General features: G+C 49.5%; 1 protein-coding gene across 4 annotated transcripts in view; it reads left to right on the forward strand.

The window, feature by feature from the left end:
- Positions 1 to 17,963, forward strand: part of LOC115086957 (DNA helicase MCM8-like) — a 200,697-nt gene that overhangs the window by 3,884 nt on the left and 178,850 nt on the right. For all 4 annotated transcript variants that reach the window (XR_003855373.1, XM_029593488.1, XM_029593490.1 and 1 more), the window contains one exon: positions 773 to 876. Coding sequence is in view for 3 of the 4 variants with exons in the window: in XM_029593488.1 (XP_029449348.1) it covers positions 773 to 876 (104 nt within the window). In the remaining variant the exon portion in view is untranslated. The remainder of the gene's footprint in view (positions 1 to 772; positions 877 to 17,963) is intronic.

Here is a 17,963-nt window from a genome sequence, read left to right on the forward strand (position 1 = left end):
TGGTGATGGTTCCTTGTGACCCCCTGAAGGGATTTTTTGCTTGGGCTAGCGCCAGACAAGTGCTGAATTTTAGGCTTTCTTGTGCCTGGGTGTTTTCCACCTCTTCTTGAGCATACATGCATCTATATTCATATACAAAACACTTCTGAGACTGTTTTTGATTTGTGAAAATATTTTAGCACAAACTACCTACTTTGTTGTCCTTCACTTATTAGTCGGCTTTCATCACACATTGTCATCAATTGTGTAGAAATGCCACATGCTCTGTATTTGAGCGGGAAAAAAAGCACTGAGGCATAGTGATGTATCTTGTTTAGAACTGTTTTCCCTTTATTACCTTTTGATTATATATTTTTTATGTTTGGCAGAAGGTATTTGTGATGAGATTGTAAACCACCTTGTTGGAGAGGCGGTCAAGAAATGTGGAAATAAATGACAGCATATAAAGATGAAATGGCTCGTTCGCTCTGCTCACTTGAGATTTTTCCACTTTGACTAGATGTGCTCATAAATTCCTGAATGGGACAGCTCCTTTAGTCAAAAAGTATCAATGGTCATATTTACTAGTGTTAATTTTATAGTAGTTGACTGCTTTGAATATTACCATTTTTTTAAAAATTTTGATAATGGACAAATTGTAGAAGGTGATGGGCAAAATACACATTTATTTTTTATTTTTTTTGCATTTTGGTCTTTCACTGTGATTAATGCCACATCAATTTCCATCCCTGACAGAAGATTTTAGCTAATACTTTTCCTTCTTTCTGTTCAGGTACTTACAAAAGACCTTGAAAAACTTGCAGCTGAATTACAGGAGCAAGAGGGATTGCCAAGAGATGAGGCACCTATTGTAAATGTACCCTATATCCATGCAAGGTACGAAACCTCAAACATTTTTCCCCTCTGATAGAAGTAGGGCAGATACCCAAATCATTGATGTGTGCTGTTTCGTTTATTTTTAATTGTACTTTTATTTAGAAATGCTAATAGGTGAACATTTTTTTGAAGGCCATAGTAAATTACTAACGTGCACTTTAATTTGGACTTCCCAAGCGTCAAAAGTATTGTTGCTGTTACAATATGTTGCTGCTCACTTAATTGCCAACTGAGCTTCAAGGGAACATATTGCCTCAAAACTTATGGATTTACATTGGTGCCAATAATTCATGGGGGCAATATTAAAGTTGTCGCCTTGGGTTTTAAAGCTCATAAACTGATGGTCCTCATTTACATATATATCCAATAGCACTTTATGCTCGGTAAACCGCTTTTGATGGTCCTTTCTATTAAGGAGTTCATTTACAAGAAATTTGTATTTGCGCTTCATCAATGGTGGGGCCCACTCTGTGAAATGTTCTCCCTGAAACTTTGAGAAATGGAAGATTAAAAATTATTTTCCTAGCGTGTAGCCAGATGGACTCAGGACCAATGGGTATTGTGCTTTCCTGATAGCAGATGGGAGCCGGAGTCAGATTTCAAAGCTGACGTCACTCAACATATACCCGTGCAGGTAGCTTAGCTCTTCAGTATTTCTCCATCGCCTAAGCAGATGCAGACACTATCCTACATAGAATAGTGTTAGCAATTACAAAATACAACAAGAAGAAAATTTACCTTAAGACGAGCCCCGCTCTCCTCTGGTGATACCTAACGGTCCCTCCCTCAGTCGAGAATCCCTGAGGTGATTTCCGAGATCCGTCAGAGGTAAGCCTTGGTTCTGGCAGCCAGCTCCCGACGTGGACGTAGCCCCCAGTGTGGCTGAAAGGCAGTGGGTGCAGAATCGAGCACGGCGGTAAAGGTAATTCCCTCTCCCCCCCCCGTAGCCGGAGACCACCTGGCACACGCCGAGACCAGGTAAGGTAGAAACCTTCTCTTAAGTCTCCAGTCTCCGAAGCTCGAATAGCCGCACAGATCGCTTCTTCTGTCGAGTGTCTTAAAAAAATCAGGTTGAGCAGCTCGACCTTGAGCTAGTCCCCGATCCTGTGCGAGGGTCCACACATGTGAAGACCCTCTGGGGGGTGGGCGCCATCTTGCCAGCGGGGTCGTTGGCGCCATCTTCCCCCCCTTGGCCGCCGCATTGTCCACACAAGTTCCGGGCGCACAGCAACGCGCACAAAATTCGTAGCCCGCGCGCATAACCTCTGCGCTCACGGAACCCCCAACCAAGCGTATCCACGAGTACACCTATGCGCACAGCCGAGTTTTAAGCCGGCTACGCGCACAAACCATGGCACCACCGGCCAAAAGGGCCAAGGGACAAGCCCTCTGCCCAGCCTGCCACCTGAGAGCTGCGCAACCTGAAGTGGACTTCTGCCTATCCCAGCAGTGCGAAGAGGCCCAGGGTGAACCAAAGCAAGGCCCCCTACAGCCAGTACAGGGATCCGGATCCACTGATGATAGTACCCCAGATCTATGTATCTCTAACTCGGCACCCCCACAGGCAGGCACCTCTGGGGATTACCATGGACCCAGGGACCTTCTCCTGGGTGGAATTCTTCAAAGGGCTGCAAACCTTTATCCAGGCCCAACCAGCCCCCACCGTGTCCCAGCCTCAACCCCTGTCGGAAGCACAAGACCTTCCCGGCACCTCCAGGGCTCATCGAGAAATGCCTCTCCTAACCAAGAATCTTGGAGATATGGACACCTCGGATGCCGAGACCGACTCCCTGGAGGAAGGAGAAATCCCCCCATTTTATTTTGTGGGAATTCTTTTCTAACATTTTTTAAAGGTTTTACCGAACCATGCTGCGTTTCTTCCACAAAGACGAATTATCAGCACTCGTGAAGATGCTGGGCATTCCAGGTGCGGACCCCATTCTGGTGTCTCTCCGTCAGGCCTAATGCTATTTTCCTATGTTGGAAGCCATCCGGCAACTGATTGACCTGGAATGGAATGCCCCAGAGGCCAGCTTCAAAGGGGGGCGCACCCTAGAAGCCCTATAACCCTTGGAACCCACGGCCAAGGAACTCTTACGTTTCCCAAAAGTGGACGCTATGGTCTGCACAATTTCTAAGTGTACGACCATCCCCTTCGAGGGAGGAGCGGCACTGAAGGATGCCCAGAACAGATGTCTAGAATCCATCCTCAAACAGTCCTTTGATGTAGCAGCAATGACCCTGCAGATTGCTTCCTGCTGCGCCGTGGTGGCACAGTCCTGTTTGCTCCTCTACAGAGAGGCAACCACGTCCAGTGAAATAATGGAGCCTGCGGTTTCCTTCCTCACGAATGACACATTAGACCTAGTGCGCACCTCAGCCAGGGGCGTCGCCTCGGCGGTGGCAGCCAGAAGACAACTATGGCTCCGAAACTGGTCAGCGGATGCGACCTCCAAAGCGAACCTCATGAGAGTGCCATTTTTTTTATTTTTATCTTTATTCTTTTTCATCTACATTTAAGTAATAACTCTTAATTTCAGAAAAAATCAGAGATACATAAGTATATGTCTTAATACATAATTCTCAAAAATAATTTGTCAACAATAGTAATCATTAAGGAAATACTCCAAATATTTTAACATAAACCTTTTAAATTAATCATTTACTCATGCCCCCCACAATAAAGGTAATAGAAGTATAGGGGGATCGAAACATTGGGAGTTAAACAATGAAACTTAATATAAGAAACAGGCTTTACGTATCCGACCCTTATTTTAACTATGTATCTTCAGAGACTAGATTGTAACTAAGGCTTGGATAGTTACGTTCCTAGTGTTTTATTTATATATTTATTTAAAAACTTTTCTATACCGTCGTTTAGTAGTATACCATCACAACGGTTTACAGATAGGCACATAAATAAGTCTGGTTAGGATTATAAGTTAGCTAGTAGGTGCCAATAAAGTTTCGGTTACATGATTCAAATAATATATGCTATTTGGATTGTGGATTGGAAGTTCCATTTATATGAATAGGATATCCATATGATAATACTGTACTCTTAAATTAATCTTAGGTATGATAAAAAAAATAATAAAGGAGGGATAACTGCTATTTGTTGACTTTTAACAGTGTGCCGGAGTTTTCTTTCTTGTCTGCTAGTATTCCTTACTCTCCACTCTCATTGTGAAAAGCTTTAATTGCTCTGGTATGAAAAAAATGAAGGATTCATCATGTGCTCTAATTAAACATTTGCATGGATATCTCAATGAAAAATTATAACCAAGAGATATTACTTGAGACTTCAAAACTAGAAATTCACGCTGTCTTTCCTGTTAGCACAGGTAAAGTCAGGATATATCCTGACTTGCTGAGAAAAAAAAACTAGCTGAGATATTTTTGAAATATCTCTGCATTATCTGACTCAAATCAGCCTCATTTGAAAAAAGTTGCTAGCAAGGTTCCTCATTAATAAACTTCTTCCACAGAGCTTTCTAAAAACTGAGTTAAATTCTAAGAACCTCTGGCTGATTTTGAGTATTTCTCGCATTATATACTAAAGGCAAAAATATCAACTTATTCACAATAGGAGCTTTTTGATCTTCAAACTTAAGAATTTCTGTCATATTTTTTCAAAGTTATGAGTGAATCTTAAGACTTCGGGGAAATTTAATAAGCGTAAGTTTAATCTCCTGTTATAATTTTCTAGATGTTCTAACCTCCTATTGGTATAATTATAATCCTTTACAAGTTTTGTTGCACAGTCAAAGTTTTTAGACGTTGAAATTTCAATTTTTCCAATTTGTTCCTTAAATTCAGAGGATTGCTTCTCCACTTTTTCCTCCAGTACTTCAATTTTGTTCTTTAAACGCTTCAATTCTGTCCCTTGTTCCTTGTGGCACTGGCCTAAACCGACCATTAAGTCCCATAACACTTCAAGCGTTGCAACTTCAGGTCTAGGTGGAATATGAAAGGACTCGCCCATATCTTCCAAATGGGCTGAATCTCCTTCCACCATTTGCTATCCCGGGCATTCTTGCTGCTCCAGCCGACATTCCAGATTCACCATCCGGCGTCGAGGTCAAGAAGCAAGCCCCAGCTCAGACGCTGATCGGGTTGTCCGTCCGACTGCGGCATCGCGGTTCCTTGACCAGGCAAAACTTCTCTTGAGCCTCCACTATCCGGAGTCGCTCAACCGACGTCATCCATCGGCGCCCCGGGAAAGGGAGAGGAACCAGACAATCTCGGGACCTGAGGAGGTTGAAGGTATGGAGGGCTTAAGGTTACCTCCCCTGGTGGCTCCCTCGAGTTTAACCACAGTAGGGATTTTGCCCTGTATTTCCAAAGTCGGAGTAGATCGGTAGGATGTAATCAGTCCCTGCGAAGAGGGCATAGCAGCTTCGGTAGAGTAGGAGCGCACTTTACCCTTTTTGCAGGCACCTTAAAGTAAATCAATAAGTGCAGAGAGAGCGTTCCTCTGATCTAACTTACGCCACCGCCATCTTGTCCCCCATCATGAGAATGCCTTTTAAAGGATCTCTCTTGTTCGGAAGCAAATTGGAAAAGTTAGCCAACAAATGGGGCGAATCTCCAGTACCTCAGGTACCAGAAGATAGTAACAAGAGAAGGCAGCACTCCTCCCCCCAAAGGAACAAGAGCAGAGGAACACACACTACCAAGCACCTGGCCCCTCAGGAAGGACTGTCCTTTCGGAACAAACACACCAAGAGGGGAGCAGGCTCAGGGACAGGTCCCGGCTGTTCCCCACAATGATTAACAGCAGACCCATCCACAGGAAGAAGACATAGGGGGCAGACTTACCCTCTTCTACCAAAGATGGGTTGTTAACATCTGACAAGTGGGGTCCTAACCATCATTTGAATTCCACAGCATCCCTAGAGACAAATTTATGAGATTACCATGCCACTCCCACTCCGAGGATGGCAGTGGAAACATTAGCAAGACTACTCAGCCTAAAGGCGATTAACCCCGGTGCCCACGCCCCAACAAAATACTGGCCACTATTCCATCTATTTTATTGTCTCCAGAAGGAAGGAACATTCCGGCCCATCCTGGACCTCAAGACAGTCAACAGTTACCTGTGGGTACCACACTTTCACATGGAGACCCTACGCTCGGTCATAAGGGCAGTACAGCCGGGAGAATTCCTAACCTCTATGGATCTATCCGAAGCCTATCTCTATGTCCCGGTCCATCTGTATCATCCGCGCTTCCTGCGCTTTGCGATACTGGGCCAGCATTACCAGTTCTGGGTGCTACCCTTCGGCCTGGCTACTGCCCCCAGAACCTTCACCAAGATCATGGTGGTAGTGGCAGCAACTCTGAGAAAAGAAGGAATCCTGGTTCATCCTTACCTGGACGGTTGGCTGATCAGGGCAGAGTCCCTGGAGGAGAGTTGTCAGGCGACCACCAGGGTCAAGAACCTGCTGCAGGAACTCGGGTGGGTCGTCAATACAGCCAAGAGCTCCCTACAGCCTTCCCAGTCACTAGAGTACCTGGGAGTCAGATTCGACACCAAACAGGGCAAGGACTTCCTCCCCCCTCCAAGGAGAAGGAAACTGATGGCTCGTTGCGAAAACTGCTGGCCTATGCTCGCCCCAAGGTATGGGACTACCTTCAGGTCCTCAGCCTCATGAGACCGTTCCAGCACTCCCTAAGCCGGGCGCTCGGGTCACGGCATGCACTCATTACCTTTTAGAGAATAGGGAGCCATGGGGAGCGCCCGATCCGCCCCGGGCTGCTGAAGCCACTCTTGCCGCTGGCTGCCCCCGGGAGGAGGGGAGAGAGGACTGGGGCTGCTCCGGAGCTGTCAGCGCGGGAGATGGACGCGGCCAGGGCAGGTGAGCGGGGGCTGGCGGAAAGTTTGGGGGGAGTTAGGGGGTCAGTCAGCCCTTCTCCTGTATCCACTTCCTGGTACCTGTCATTTCAAATGACATTTGAAATGACAGGTACCAGCGCACCCAGGATACTGTATAGGCGCTGTATAAGCGCCTAGACAGTAAAATGGATTGTGCTTCATGGACGCGCGTTGGACGTGGCTTTCATTTGCATGCAATTTTAATACAGTATCGAGCGTTCCCTGTACGTACCTGGATCAGTCCAGACAGTGGGTTATGTCCCCAATCCAGCAGATGGAGTCAGCCAAAGCTTCGAGGGGGCGTCACCATAAGTACTACTACCCCCTCTGCAGGAGTTCAGTATCTTCTGACTCCAGCAGATGCGAGTAGTAGAATCTGGGTTGCTCCAGATTGCCTGAAACCATTTCTTACAGTGATTACTTGTCTTCTCTGTTTTTCTCTCACTGTTTCTGTTGGATCAAGTTTGCTTTATTTAAAAAAAAAAAAAAAAAAAAAAAAAAGTTAAAGAGGGTTCAATTTGGGACGGCGTGACTTCCCTCTGCGTTGTCTCTCACTCTCTTTCTCTCTCGGTGCTAGCTGTAACTTGTGAACCGGGGTAAGTGCATTCTTCTGTGTTTCTCTTTGCAGCTGATTTTGCTCGCGGCTGCTTCAGCTTCGCCGCGTTTTTCTCCCTCACCAGCAGCCATTTTGCCGGTTCCTCGTGGGCTGCGGAGGTGAGCGGGGAGATCTTCGTTGGCGGGTTGTGAGGCCAGGAGGGCCCCCCCGCGGCACCGTTCATCGGCGGGCAGTGCAGGCCGCTCGGGCCCCCCCGCGACACCGTTCTTCATCGGCGGGCAGTGCAGGCCGCTCGGGCCCCCCCGCGGCACCGTTCTTCATCGGCGGGCAGTGCAGGCCGCTCGGGCCCCCCCGCGCCGGCGTTTTTCCTTCGCGGCCCCCCCCCGAGGCATTTCGTTTATTTTGCCTGTCTCCTCCGTTGCCAGCAGTGCTCACGATGCCGCGGCCAGCACGTTGCTCGACCTGCGGTGAGCCGAGATCGCGGATTGCCCGTGAAGGGATCTGTGCCCGGTGCCTCCCCGGGGGGGAGGGCCCATCGCAGTTCCTTAGCGAATTTTCGGTTTTGACAGGCATGCCCGGGCGGCGCGGGCCGGCCCCTCCCCCATTACTGGCGGGAACGGCGGCCATTTTACATGCCCAGCGCTCTGAGGGGACTCAGGCAGCGCTGGATGACAGGGACTCCCCCGAGGTTTCTCCACCGAATTGGCTGCCGGACAACAGCCTGACGGGCCAGGGTCCCACGGGGTCCCCCCCCTCCGGGGCTAGGCCGGGATTCTCCCCGGACTTTGTACTGTTAATGCCCACTGCGTATTTGCAGGGCCTCGTCGCTCCCGCAGCACCGTCTCCAGCCAAGGTCCCGCGGCTCTCGCCTCCCTCTCAGGCCCCCCCCGTCCCGGCGGGTGTGGGGGCCACCCTGCCTCCCGCCCGCACCTGGATTCCTGCGGGCTCCGAGGGAGCAGTGACAGGCCCGGCGTCTCCTGGGCCGGACCTGGGAGAAGGGGGCCAAGGGGATTCCACCACAGAGGGGGACGATCCGCACACGCTGCGTCTCTCCCAGGGAGAAGAGCTGGACGAACTTATTCCAAGTGGGTCTTGGATCCAGGAGCTGAATCTCGATCCGCCGCCAGACCCGCCCGCTCCAGTAGCGCCCGCCGTCGTCACGTCGGCCAAGAAGGGAGATCCGGTGCTGGCAGCCCTCCGGCCGAGGGCTCGGGCGTTTCCCATCCATGATTCCTTCCTGCAGCTTCTTACTAGGGAGTGGGACGCCCCGGAAGCTTCCCTTAAGGTCAGTCGGGCCATGGAGAAGCTGTATCCGCTACCAGAGGATTTCCTGGATCTCATCAAGGTTCCGAAAGTGGACTCCGCGGTGTCGGCGGTCACGAAGAGGACGACCATACCAGTGACGGGTGGCGCGGCCTTACGGGATACGCAGGATCACAAGTTGGAAGTCTTCCTCAAGCGGGTCTTCGAGGTCTCCGCAGAGGGCGAGTCTTCTCTGGGTGCAACAACTTCTCACCTCTCAGGTTCTGCCGGCCGAGGAGACCGCCCAAGCGGATAGGCTGGAAGCTGCGGTGGCTTACGGGGCTGACGCCTCCTATGACCTGCTTCTATGACCTGCTTCGGGTCCTGGCCCGATCCATGGTCTCGGTAGTGGCGGCGCGTCGCCTTCTATGGCTTCGCAACTGGGCGACGGACACTTCCTCCAAGTCGAGCCTGGGTTCCCTGCCATTCAGGGGTAAGTTCCTGTTCGGAGAGGATTTGGACCAGATCATCAAGTCACTGGGGGAAAGCGCAGTCCATCGCCTGCCGGAGGACAGGTACAGGCCCTCCAGGGCGTTTTCGTCCTCCCGCACCAGATCCAGGGCGCAACGGCGCTATAGGAACTACAGACCGGCGGTCTCCAGGCCCTCTGCCCCCAGGTCGCAGCCCTGGTCCCGCTCCCTTCGCGGGTGTAGGCCTGTGCGTCCCGCCTCGGGAACGGGACAACCCTCTCCCACGTCCTCCCAATGATGTTCGGCTCGCCCACTCCACCGTCCCCCGGATTGGGGGACGGCTGGCATTCTTCTACAAGGAGTGGGCGCGGATCACCTCGGACCAGTGGGTCTTGGACACCATAGAACACGGCTACGCGTTGGAATTTGTCCGCGCTCCAAAGGGACGGTTCATCTTCTCCCCCTGCGGATCGGTCTCCAAGCGAAGGGAGGTACAGTTGACACTGGACAGGCTTCGGGAGATTGGCGCCACTGCGCCCGTGCCCTCCAGAGAGGTGGGCTTGGGCCATTATTCCATCTACTTCGTGGTACCCAAGGGCGGCTCCTACCGGCCCACCCTGGACTTGAAGGAAGTCAACAAATCCCTCCGGGTGGTTCGGTTTCGGATGGAAACGCTGCGCTCGGTGATTGCGGCGGTGCATCGAGGGGAGTTCCTAGCCTCCTTGGACCTGACGGAGGCCTACCTTCACATCCCCATCCACCGGGAGCATCATCGTCTTCTCCGGTTTAAGATCCTGGAACAACATTTCCAGTTTGTGGTGCTCCCGTTCGGGTTGGCGACGGCACCGCGCACTTTCACCAAGATCATGGTAGTCGGGGCAGCGGCTCTTCGGAAAGAGGGTATTTTAGTTCCTCCTTACCTGGACGGTTGGCTCATCCGAGCGAAGTTTTTCCTGGACGAGGCGCACGCCCTGCGAGAACACATACAGCGGTTCTCTGCATTACCAGTTCCCACCTCCTGGGATTACCTGCAGCTCCTGGGGGTGATGGGCTCCACCATCGACATGGTTCCTTGGGCGTTTGCGCACCTCCGGCCCCTACGAAGAGCACTTCTCTCCCGTTGGAAACCGCTGTCGCAGGACTACCAGATGCTCCTCCCCCTGCCGCAGTTTGCCAGGATCAGCCTGGGCTGGTGGCTGGATCCGAAGAATCTGGCTCGCGGCGTGTCCCTCGACCTGCCAGATTGGGTGGTGGTCACCACCGATGCCAGCCTCGTCGGCTGGGGAGCGGTCTGCGGCCGCGGCGCCACGCAGGGGACGTGGTCCGCGGAGGAGACAAAGTGGTCCATCAATCGCCTGGAGACCAGAGCGGTCAGACTAGCTCTGCGACACTTCTTGCCACTCCTTCGGATTCGGGAGGTTCGGATCTTATCGGACAACGAGGCCACGGTGGCCTATATCAATCGCCAAGGCGGCACTCGCAGCCCGCAAGTCGCGCTCGAGGCAGCGATGCTGATGCAGTGGGCGGAACGTCATCTGGTCCGCCTGGCAGCCTCGCACATCGCAGGCGTGGACAACGTCCAGGCGGATTTCCTCAGTCGCCAGCTCCTGGATCCCGGAGGATGGTCCCTCTCCGACGAGGCGATTCAACTTCTGGTCCAGCGGTGGGGAACTCCCCACACGGATCTGATGGCGTCCGCACAAAACACCAAGGCTCCCCGTTTCTTCAGTCGCAGAAGAGAGCGAGGAGCGGAGGGAGTGGATGCCCTAGTGCTCCCGTGGCCGACAAATCTCCTCCTATACGCGTTCCCGCCTTGGCCACTGGTGGGAAGACTACTCCGCAGAATAGAGGCTCATCAGGGGACTGTGATCTTCGTCGCCCCAGAGTGGCCAAGACGGCCCTGGGCTGCGGACCTTCTCCACCTGGTGATCATCGGACCCATCCGACTGGGACATCTCCCCCGCCTCCTGCACCAGGACCCGGTATTTTTCGATCAGGCAGAACTCTTCTGTCTTGCGGCCTGGCTTTTGAGAGGCACCGTCTTCGGTGCCAGGGCTACCAGGAGGCGGTAGTGTCCACGCGGTTGCGTTCCCGACAGCCTTCGACGGCCGTGGCCTATGCTCGGGTCTGGAAGGTTTTCGAGCTGTGGTGTACTGACCAGAACACGAAACCTGCTTCGGCTTCTGTTCTCCAGATCCTTCAGTTTCTACAAGCGGGGGTGGATAAGGGGCTCGCCTGCAACTCGCTCCGGGTTCAGGTGGCCGCCCTTGGTTCGCTCCTGCGCGACGGGGGCTCTCTGCTGCAACACCCGGACATTGGAGTCTCAACCTTGTGCTCCGTGCCATGTCGGGGCCCCCGTTCGAGCCACTGCGGAATGTGACGATCAAGGACCTCACCCTCAAGACTGTGTTTCTGGTGGTCATCTGCTCCGCTTGACGCATCTCGGAGCTGCAGGCCCTGTCGTGTAGAGAGCCTTATCTCCGTTTCTCCGACTCTGGAGTTTCTCTTCGCACTGTTCCTTCCTTCCTTCCGAAGGTGCTGTCTACGTTTCACGTCAATCAGACGGTGGGACTGCCGTCCTTCTCCTCCTCTGAGCCGAGGGCTCTCCGACTCCTGGATGTCAAGCGCACACTGCTCCTCTACCTGGAGGCTACGAATGACCTCCGGACTTCTGACCATCTCTTCGTACTTTGGTCCGGCCCTAGGACAGGATCTCAGGCCTCGAAGACGACCATGGCTGAAGGCCGGCATTGCCGTTTGCTACGTTGGGGTGGGGCGGACTCTCCCGCCCGGCATTGTAGCATACTCTACACGCTCTCAGGCGGCTCCCTGGGCGGAAGCTCGCTCGGTTTCCTCTCAAGAAATCTGTAGCGCAGCCACCTGGAAATCGTTACACACGTTCTCGAGGCACTATCGTCTGCACCTCGCCTCTTCTGTCTCTGGACACTTTGGCGAACAGGTTCTATGTGCAGGCCTCGCAGGACCCCACCCGAGTTAGGGAAGCTTGGGTACATCCCACTGTCTGGACTGATCCAGGTACGTACAGGGAAAAGAAAATTATTACTTACCTGCTAATTTTCGTTCCTGTAGTACCATGGATCAGTCCAGACGCCCACCGCGTTTGGGTTCTAATCCTGCTTGGCTGTTGTTCTAAGATACAGTCGTGTTTTCTGTCTTTCACGATTTCTCAGTTTTCACTGTTTGTCACAGTGCCCTGTTGGGTTGACACGCTGTATTCATCACCTCCTACCCGTTGGTGGGACGGTTGCAGTTCTTTACTTAGGTTAAGCGGCTTATTGTTGCCGTTTACTTTCAACTTGATCCAATACGGGGGTTTGTTTACTCGGGCTTTGATATACTCGATACTGAACTCCTGCAGAGGGGGTAGTAGTACTTATGGTGACGCCCCCTCGAAGCTTTGGCTGACTCCATCTGCTGGATTGGGGACATAACCCACTGTCTGGACTGATCCATGGTACTACAGGAACGAAAATTAGCAGGTAAGTAATAATTTTCTTGTATGTAATCCAGAGTGTGCGTGCGGCAAACGCGGGTGCGCCCAGCGCTAACGCACCTCTTTCTACCGCACCTTAATGTATCGGCCTGTAAGTTTGTACCTGAGGCAATTGAGGGTAAAGTGACTTGCCCAAGGTCACAAGGAGTGACAGTGGGATTTGAACCCTGGTCTCCTGGTTCATAGCCACTGCTCTAACCACTAAGCTACTCCTCTGGATGTAAGATAGCAATAAAAACCTAATTATTCACAATTGTATTTAGAACAAGGGACTGTGTGGGAGAGCCCATTTTTTCTGTCCTGAAGAAAACATAGATGTAGACAGTTGTTAGAGGGTGAGTGACTTTTCTGCCTAAAAAATCTCTACTATCTCAAGGTAGTCATGTCCTGTAGGATGTTAGATTTTTAGGTTGTCGAGGTCCCAGTATAGTACCCTATTGTGCAAGGAATCCATAGGGCATGAAAAATTTTTTTCATTTAGAAATGCAGAGTATACTGCTAATGGAGTAGGAATCTCCTGAGAATAGTTCAAAGGTGTCTGGGCTTCACCAAGCTGTACTCTGTCACCCGATGCCACACAATCCCTCTTTAGATGCTCTGGAGGGATGCCCTGGTTTTGGTGCCTGCAATACAACTATTATGGTAATAGGGGACACAGCCCCTCAAAGATACCAGGATAGAAAGATTTAAGTTTTAGTACACCTTTACCTCCTGCTACACCAGTCCAGAGAAATTAGGTTATGTTCTTCCAGCAGATGGAGGCAAAGCACATGACCTTTTCTATATCATCACTACTTATGTGTGGTGCAGTGACAGTTAAAGTCAGTATTCTTTGCCACTAGCCGATGGAAGAGTACTAGTAGTGCACCGGGTTTTTAATTTATATTTACCCTATTATTTAAAGATTAATTAAAACTTGCAGTAAATACTGCACTTTGACTGTCTGTGGGACCTGAAATATTTGAGTAGCAAGACCTTAACTCATTGCTTAAAAGGAACTTTGAGCTATTTAAGAAATTGCCAGTGCTCCTTTAAACCCTTCAGCTTGGTTTTTTTTTTCTCTAATCTATAAAAAAAAAAAAAAATAAAAGTAAATAGGTATTCGGAAGGGAGGAATCAAAATACAGTGTATTAGAGGAATATGCTGCCTGGTTTTCTCTGATAGGAGCCATTTTAAATCTTTCATTATAAGTTTAAGAAAACCTAATGCTTCAGCGAAGCTGCTGCTGTGTCACATGTGGGTGAGAATGATCCACAGCTGCAAACAGCACCTAATGGTCAGCTTGCCTTCATGACAGAATTGGTACAGATGGCTCCTCAAAATCAAAACACTTAAAGTAAGCACTCCAGAGGCACAAACACAAATAATGAATTTACAGCCATACCCAGAGGCAATGAAGGAATTGGAGACAGCCAATGCATTTGGAACAGTAGCCATTTTGAAAACAACTCAAGCTGTTCACACCACTGCACAGTTGCAAACACTGAAAAATCTTGATCCTCATATTTTTTTTTTTTTTTTAGTACCAGGAAATGAGTAAACTGTCAAGCCGATGTAATAATCTATGCATTGAACTGTGCTGAAATTTTTAGTGCACAGTTTCACACAGTTAAAAGTTTTTGTTTTTTTTAACTCCTGATGCAGCCAGCTAATGCTATGCTAATTCATCAGGAGTTTATAAAAAAAAAAAAAGACCGGAAAATGGGCTTTCAGCTCAAGCTGAATGCACAAAGAGAAACCAGCCAAATTCATTGTGGCACTCTGTCAAGCCCCTCCCTTCCCCGTTGCCATACAACCTTATTAGTCCGTATCCAGCCTGGCTTTGGATTTTTAAAAAACAATTTGTTTTTTTTGGATTCTCTCCCATGTAATCTTTAACCAGAGCCCCCTCCCTCTCCACCTGGGATCATGAAGGGCTGAAGCAGCCTTCTTCCCACCTCTGCGCCCCTGCGGTAGATTCCTCTTGCCAGTAATATAAAATCAAAGATCTGTTGTGCTGTGCCAGGTCTGCAAAAATACCCCACAGAAAACAAATCATGTTGATGTCACTTTTTATTTATGATTTAGATTTATATTACACTCTTCAGGCACGTCAAAGCATATTTCATTCAGGTATTGTAAGTATTTAAAAGAGAAATTGATATAAGGAGTCAGCTTGCAGGAAATATCCCTTATTTACTTTCAAAAAGAAGCTGATAGCATAATCCCTGACAATCAGATCCCTGATTTCTATCTACAGGCACAACCTTTAAAGTTGCAGAAGACTTGACCAAGAAAATCTGACATGAAACCAAAACTTCTTATGTGGTTTTATTGCAAAATGTACAGCTCTAACAGTAAAATCTAAGAATTCAGTGGCTGCCCCATCCTACATAGGCAGCTCATTATATACTTTTCACTTTTCATTACACACATGCATAGCCAATCAATGCATTATGCTTTGATTACCCATTTGCTTGTATCATATTCTCATGATATCATCACCCTTACCTGGAAACATCTAATTTCCTGTCACCCTGAGATAGTAGTGGGGGGGGGGGGGGGGGGGGGGGGGTCTTGTAGCAGCATGTGCACAAACTTTCTATCTCACCCATTCTCTCACACTCACACACCTCTTTCTTACATACACATGCACACTCTTCTCCTTTATTACATACACACGCACACTCATTCATTTCTCTCCATCTTCCATACACATTCATGAACTCTCACACATGCATACTCATTCCTCTCCCTTATGCACACTCATTCTCTCTTCTCACTTTGATCCTGATTTAGTCACAGGATTCTCCTCTTTCCTTGGGCTCACGAGACAAATGTGTCACTTTTTCCTCTTCCCTCCAGATCAACTCTCTCCAGTTGCTTGCATTTGCTCTTATGGTTTCACCATGCAGCTCTGTAGAGAAAAGAGCTGCGGTGCAAGCCACATTGCAATGACTGATCATATCATAGGTCGTAGTCCCAGTTCCAAAGGAGCAGGAAGGTAGGGGTCAGTATTCCATTTATTTTGTGGTTCCAAAAAGGAGGGTTCCTTTTGCTCTATTTTGGAACTGAAGGGAATCAACTGGTTTATACAAGTGATCCACTTTAGGATGAAAACTTTGATCAGTGATCATGGCAGTGTAGATGGGGCAATTTCTCACTTCATTCATTTTGACAGAGGCCTATTTGAATAATCCCAATCCGGAAGGAACATCAGCGGATTTTGCGTTTTGCAATGCTAGGCCATCACTATGTGTTTCAGGCCTTGCCATTCAGATTAGCTATGACACCCAGTACCTTTTCAAAGGTAATGGTGATGGTAGTGTTTAACCACTGAAAGCACCCAATATGAATCATAATAGCCAAAGAGGGATGCTGACAAGTATGCTGACAAGCCAAAAACACTCTCTCAGCTGAAAAAAAGATAATTTGTCCAGGTGAGAACTTCAACCAGAACGGAAGGATATTTATCAAGATCTGCTTGGTTGTAAGCTCCTGTGTAAATCAAGGCAGAGGGACAATGCAGCAACTTTAGCTCAAAAAGCAGAAGTCACTCTCCAGCCTGGGGAAGTCCTTAGGGCAGAGGTGTCCCTACCCATGGAAGAAGGGGGGAGTACTCTGAAATAGAGAAAAAGCTAACATGGCCAACAGCACTGGTCCAGACGTGGCAGGAACCCCCCCCTCCCCCGAGGAAAAGGGGAAGAGACCTGCAATGCAGCAAAGATCCTACATGATTATGCACAAGCTTATGCATAATTATCAGCTGGAAAGTATAAGATGGAGGGAAATAGGGAGAAAAAAAAGGAAAAGAGCAAACCTGAAGCAGCCCCAGCAACCTCCTTTTGAGGGAGAAGACTAGATGTGGCCAGGAGACCGGAGATAGGAAACGCCCTGCCTGGGATCTGACAGTGGCGTGGAGTCCGAGACAGCTAGAAGCAGAGAGAAGTCTGGCAGCTCAGCCAGTACCAGACCAGGAAGCAAGCCCCTCCTCAGACTAGGTTCTCCAGACCTCTAGCCAGAGCCTGCTTCAGAGGTAAACAGAGGGAAATCGCCTGAAGTTGGGGCCAGGGATAGTAAGTTAGCCATAAGTATTAATATATTAAGCAGGCTATGGTTTATGGCATGTTTTAAACCATCCATGGTACAGAACTTTCTTTAGTGTAAACTGGTGCTTAGTAGCAAGGATGTTAGAGATGTGTTATCTTCTAAATGCTAATTCTGCAAAATCTGATGTCTAATTCTATGGAGAAATACATTGTCTTTTCCTGAACTTAGTATTGTGAGGTGGTAGGGGAACCGGAAGTGCCCTGTAGCAGACAGGTTCCTGAACCCCTAAAACTTACCTGCAGTTGTAGCCGTACTTCGCAAGGAAGGCATCTTAGTCCATTCGTATCTGGACAGTTGGTTGTCAGGGCCAAGTTGCTGGCGAAGACTTGTATCATGTTTTGCAGGGTAGTCCAGCTGCTGTAGGAGCTAGGTTGAGTAGTGAATCTAGCCATGAGCAGTTTGCAGCCTGCCCAGACTGGAGTATTTGGGCTCTGGTTTGATGCTGCACAAGACAAGACGTTTCTCCCGGAGCAGCATATTCAAAAGCTCTGGGGGCAAATATGAGCGCTGAAGGTAACAGACCATCTGATGGTATGGGCTTACCTGCAGACATTGGGATCCATGGCGGCGACATAGGAGGTTGTTCCATGGGCGAGGGCACATATGTGTCTGCCTCTGGTGGATGCAGAGAGATCATCTCTCTAAGGGGGTGGACTTGAAGATTTCCATTGGATAACTATGGGGTGCACACTGCCGGGAACTATTGGCACAGGTACGGTGGTCCTCTGAGGAGATGGATGGTCCATCAATCAGTTGCAGGCTCATGCGAGTCGGTTGACAGTCTTGAGGTTTTGCAGACCAGTTGAGCAGAAGAGCAGTTAGTGTTGGACAATGCCATGGCAGTGGCCTACATAAATCGTGGGGGGGGTGGAGAATCTGAAATCAACAGGTTTCTCTGGAAATGGACAACCTGCTGCCATGGACAGAACAGCATCTTCAGGTACTGTTGGCCTCCCACATCGCAGATGTGAAGAATGTTTGGGCAGATTATTTCAGCCTTCAATCCTTAGACCTGGAAGAATGGGAACTGCAGCACAAGGCCTTTCAGCTCATAATCTCTTGGTGGGATCTGCCTTTCTTGGCTCTGGCAAGCTGTGTGAATGCAAAGATGCATCAGTTTTAGTCGCAGATGGGACTCTTTCAAGTGCTCGGATTTGATGTTCTCATTTAGACATGGTCGCAGGACGATTTACTCTGTTTCCCCCATGGACCATGATTGGCAGGTTGCTGCAGAAGATAGCCTGGCCTCCGGGTTTGAGTGTTCTGGTGGCCCAGGATTGACCACGAAGGCCTTGGTATGAGGATCTTCAGCGCCTAATAGTAGGTAGGCCATTGCA

Source organism: Rhinatrema bivittatum, chromosome 3 (assembly GCF_901001135.1).
Source record: "Rhinatrema bivittatum chromosome 3, aRhiBiv1.1, whole genome shotgun sequence".
In the NCBI taxonomy this organism is placed as follows: Eukaryota; Metazoa; Chordata; class Amphibia; order Gymnophiona; family Rhinatrematidae; genus Rhinatrema; species Rhinatrema bivittatum.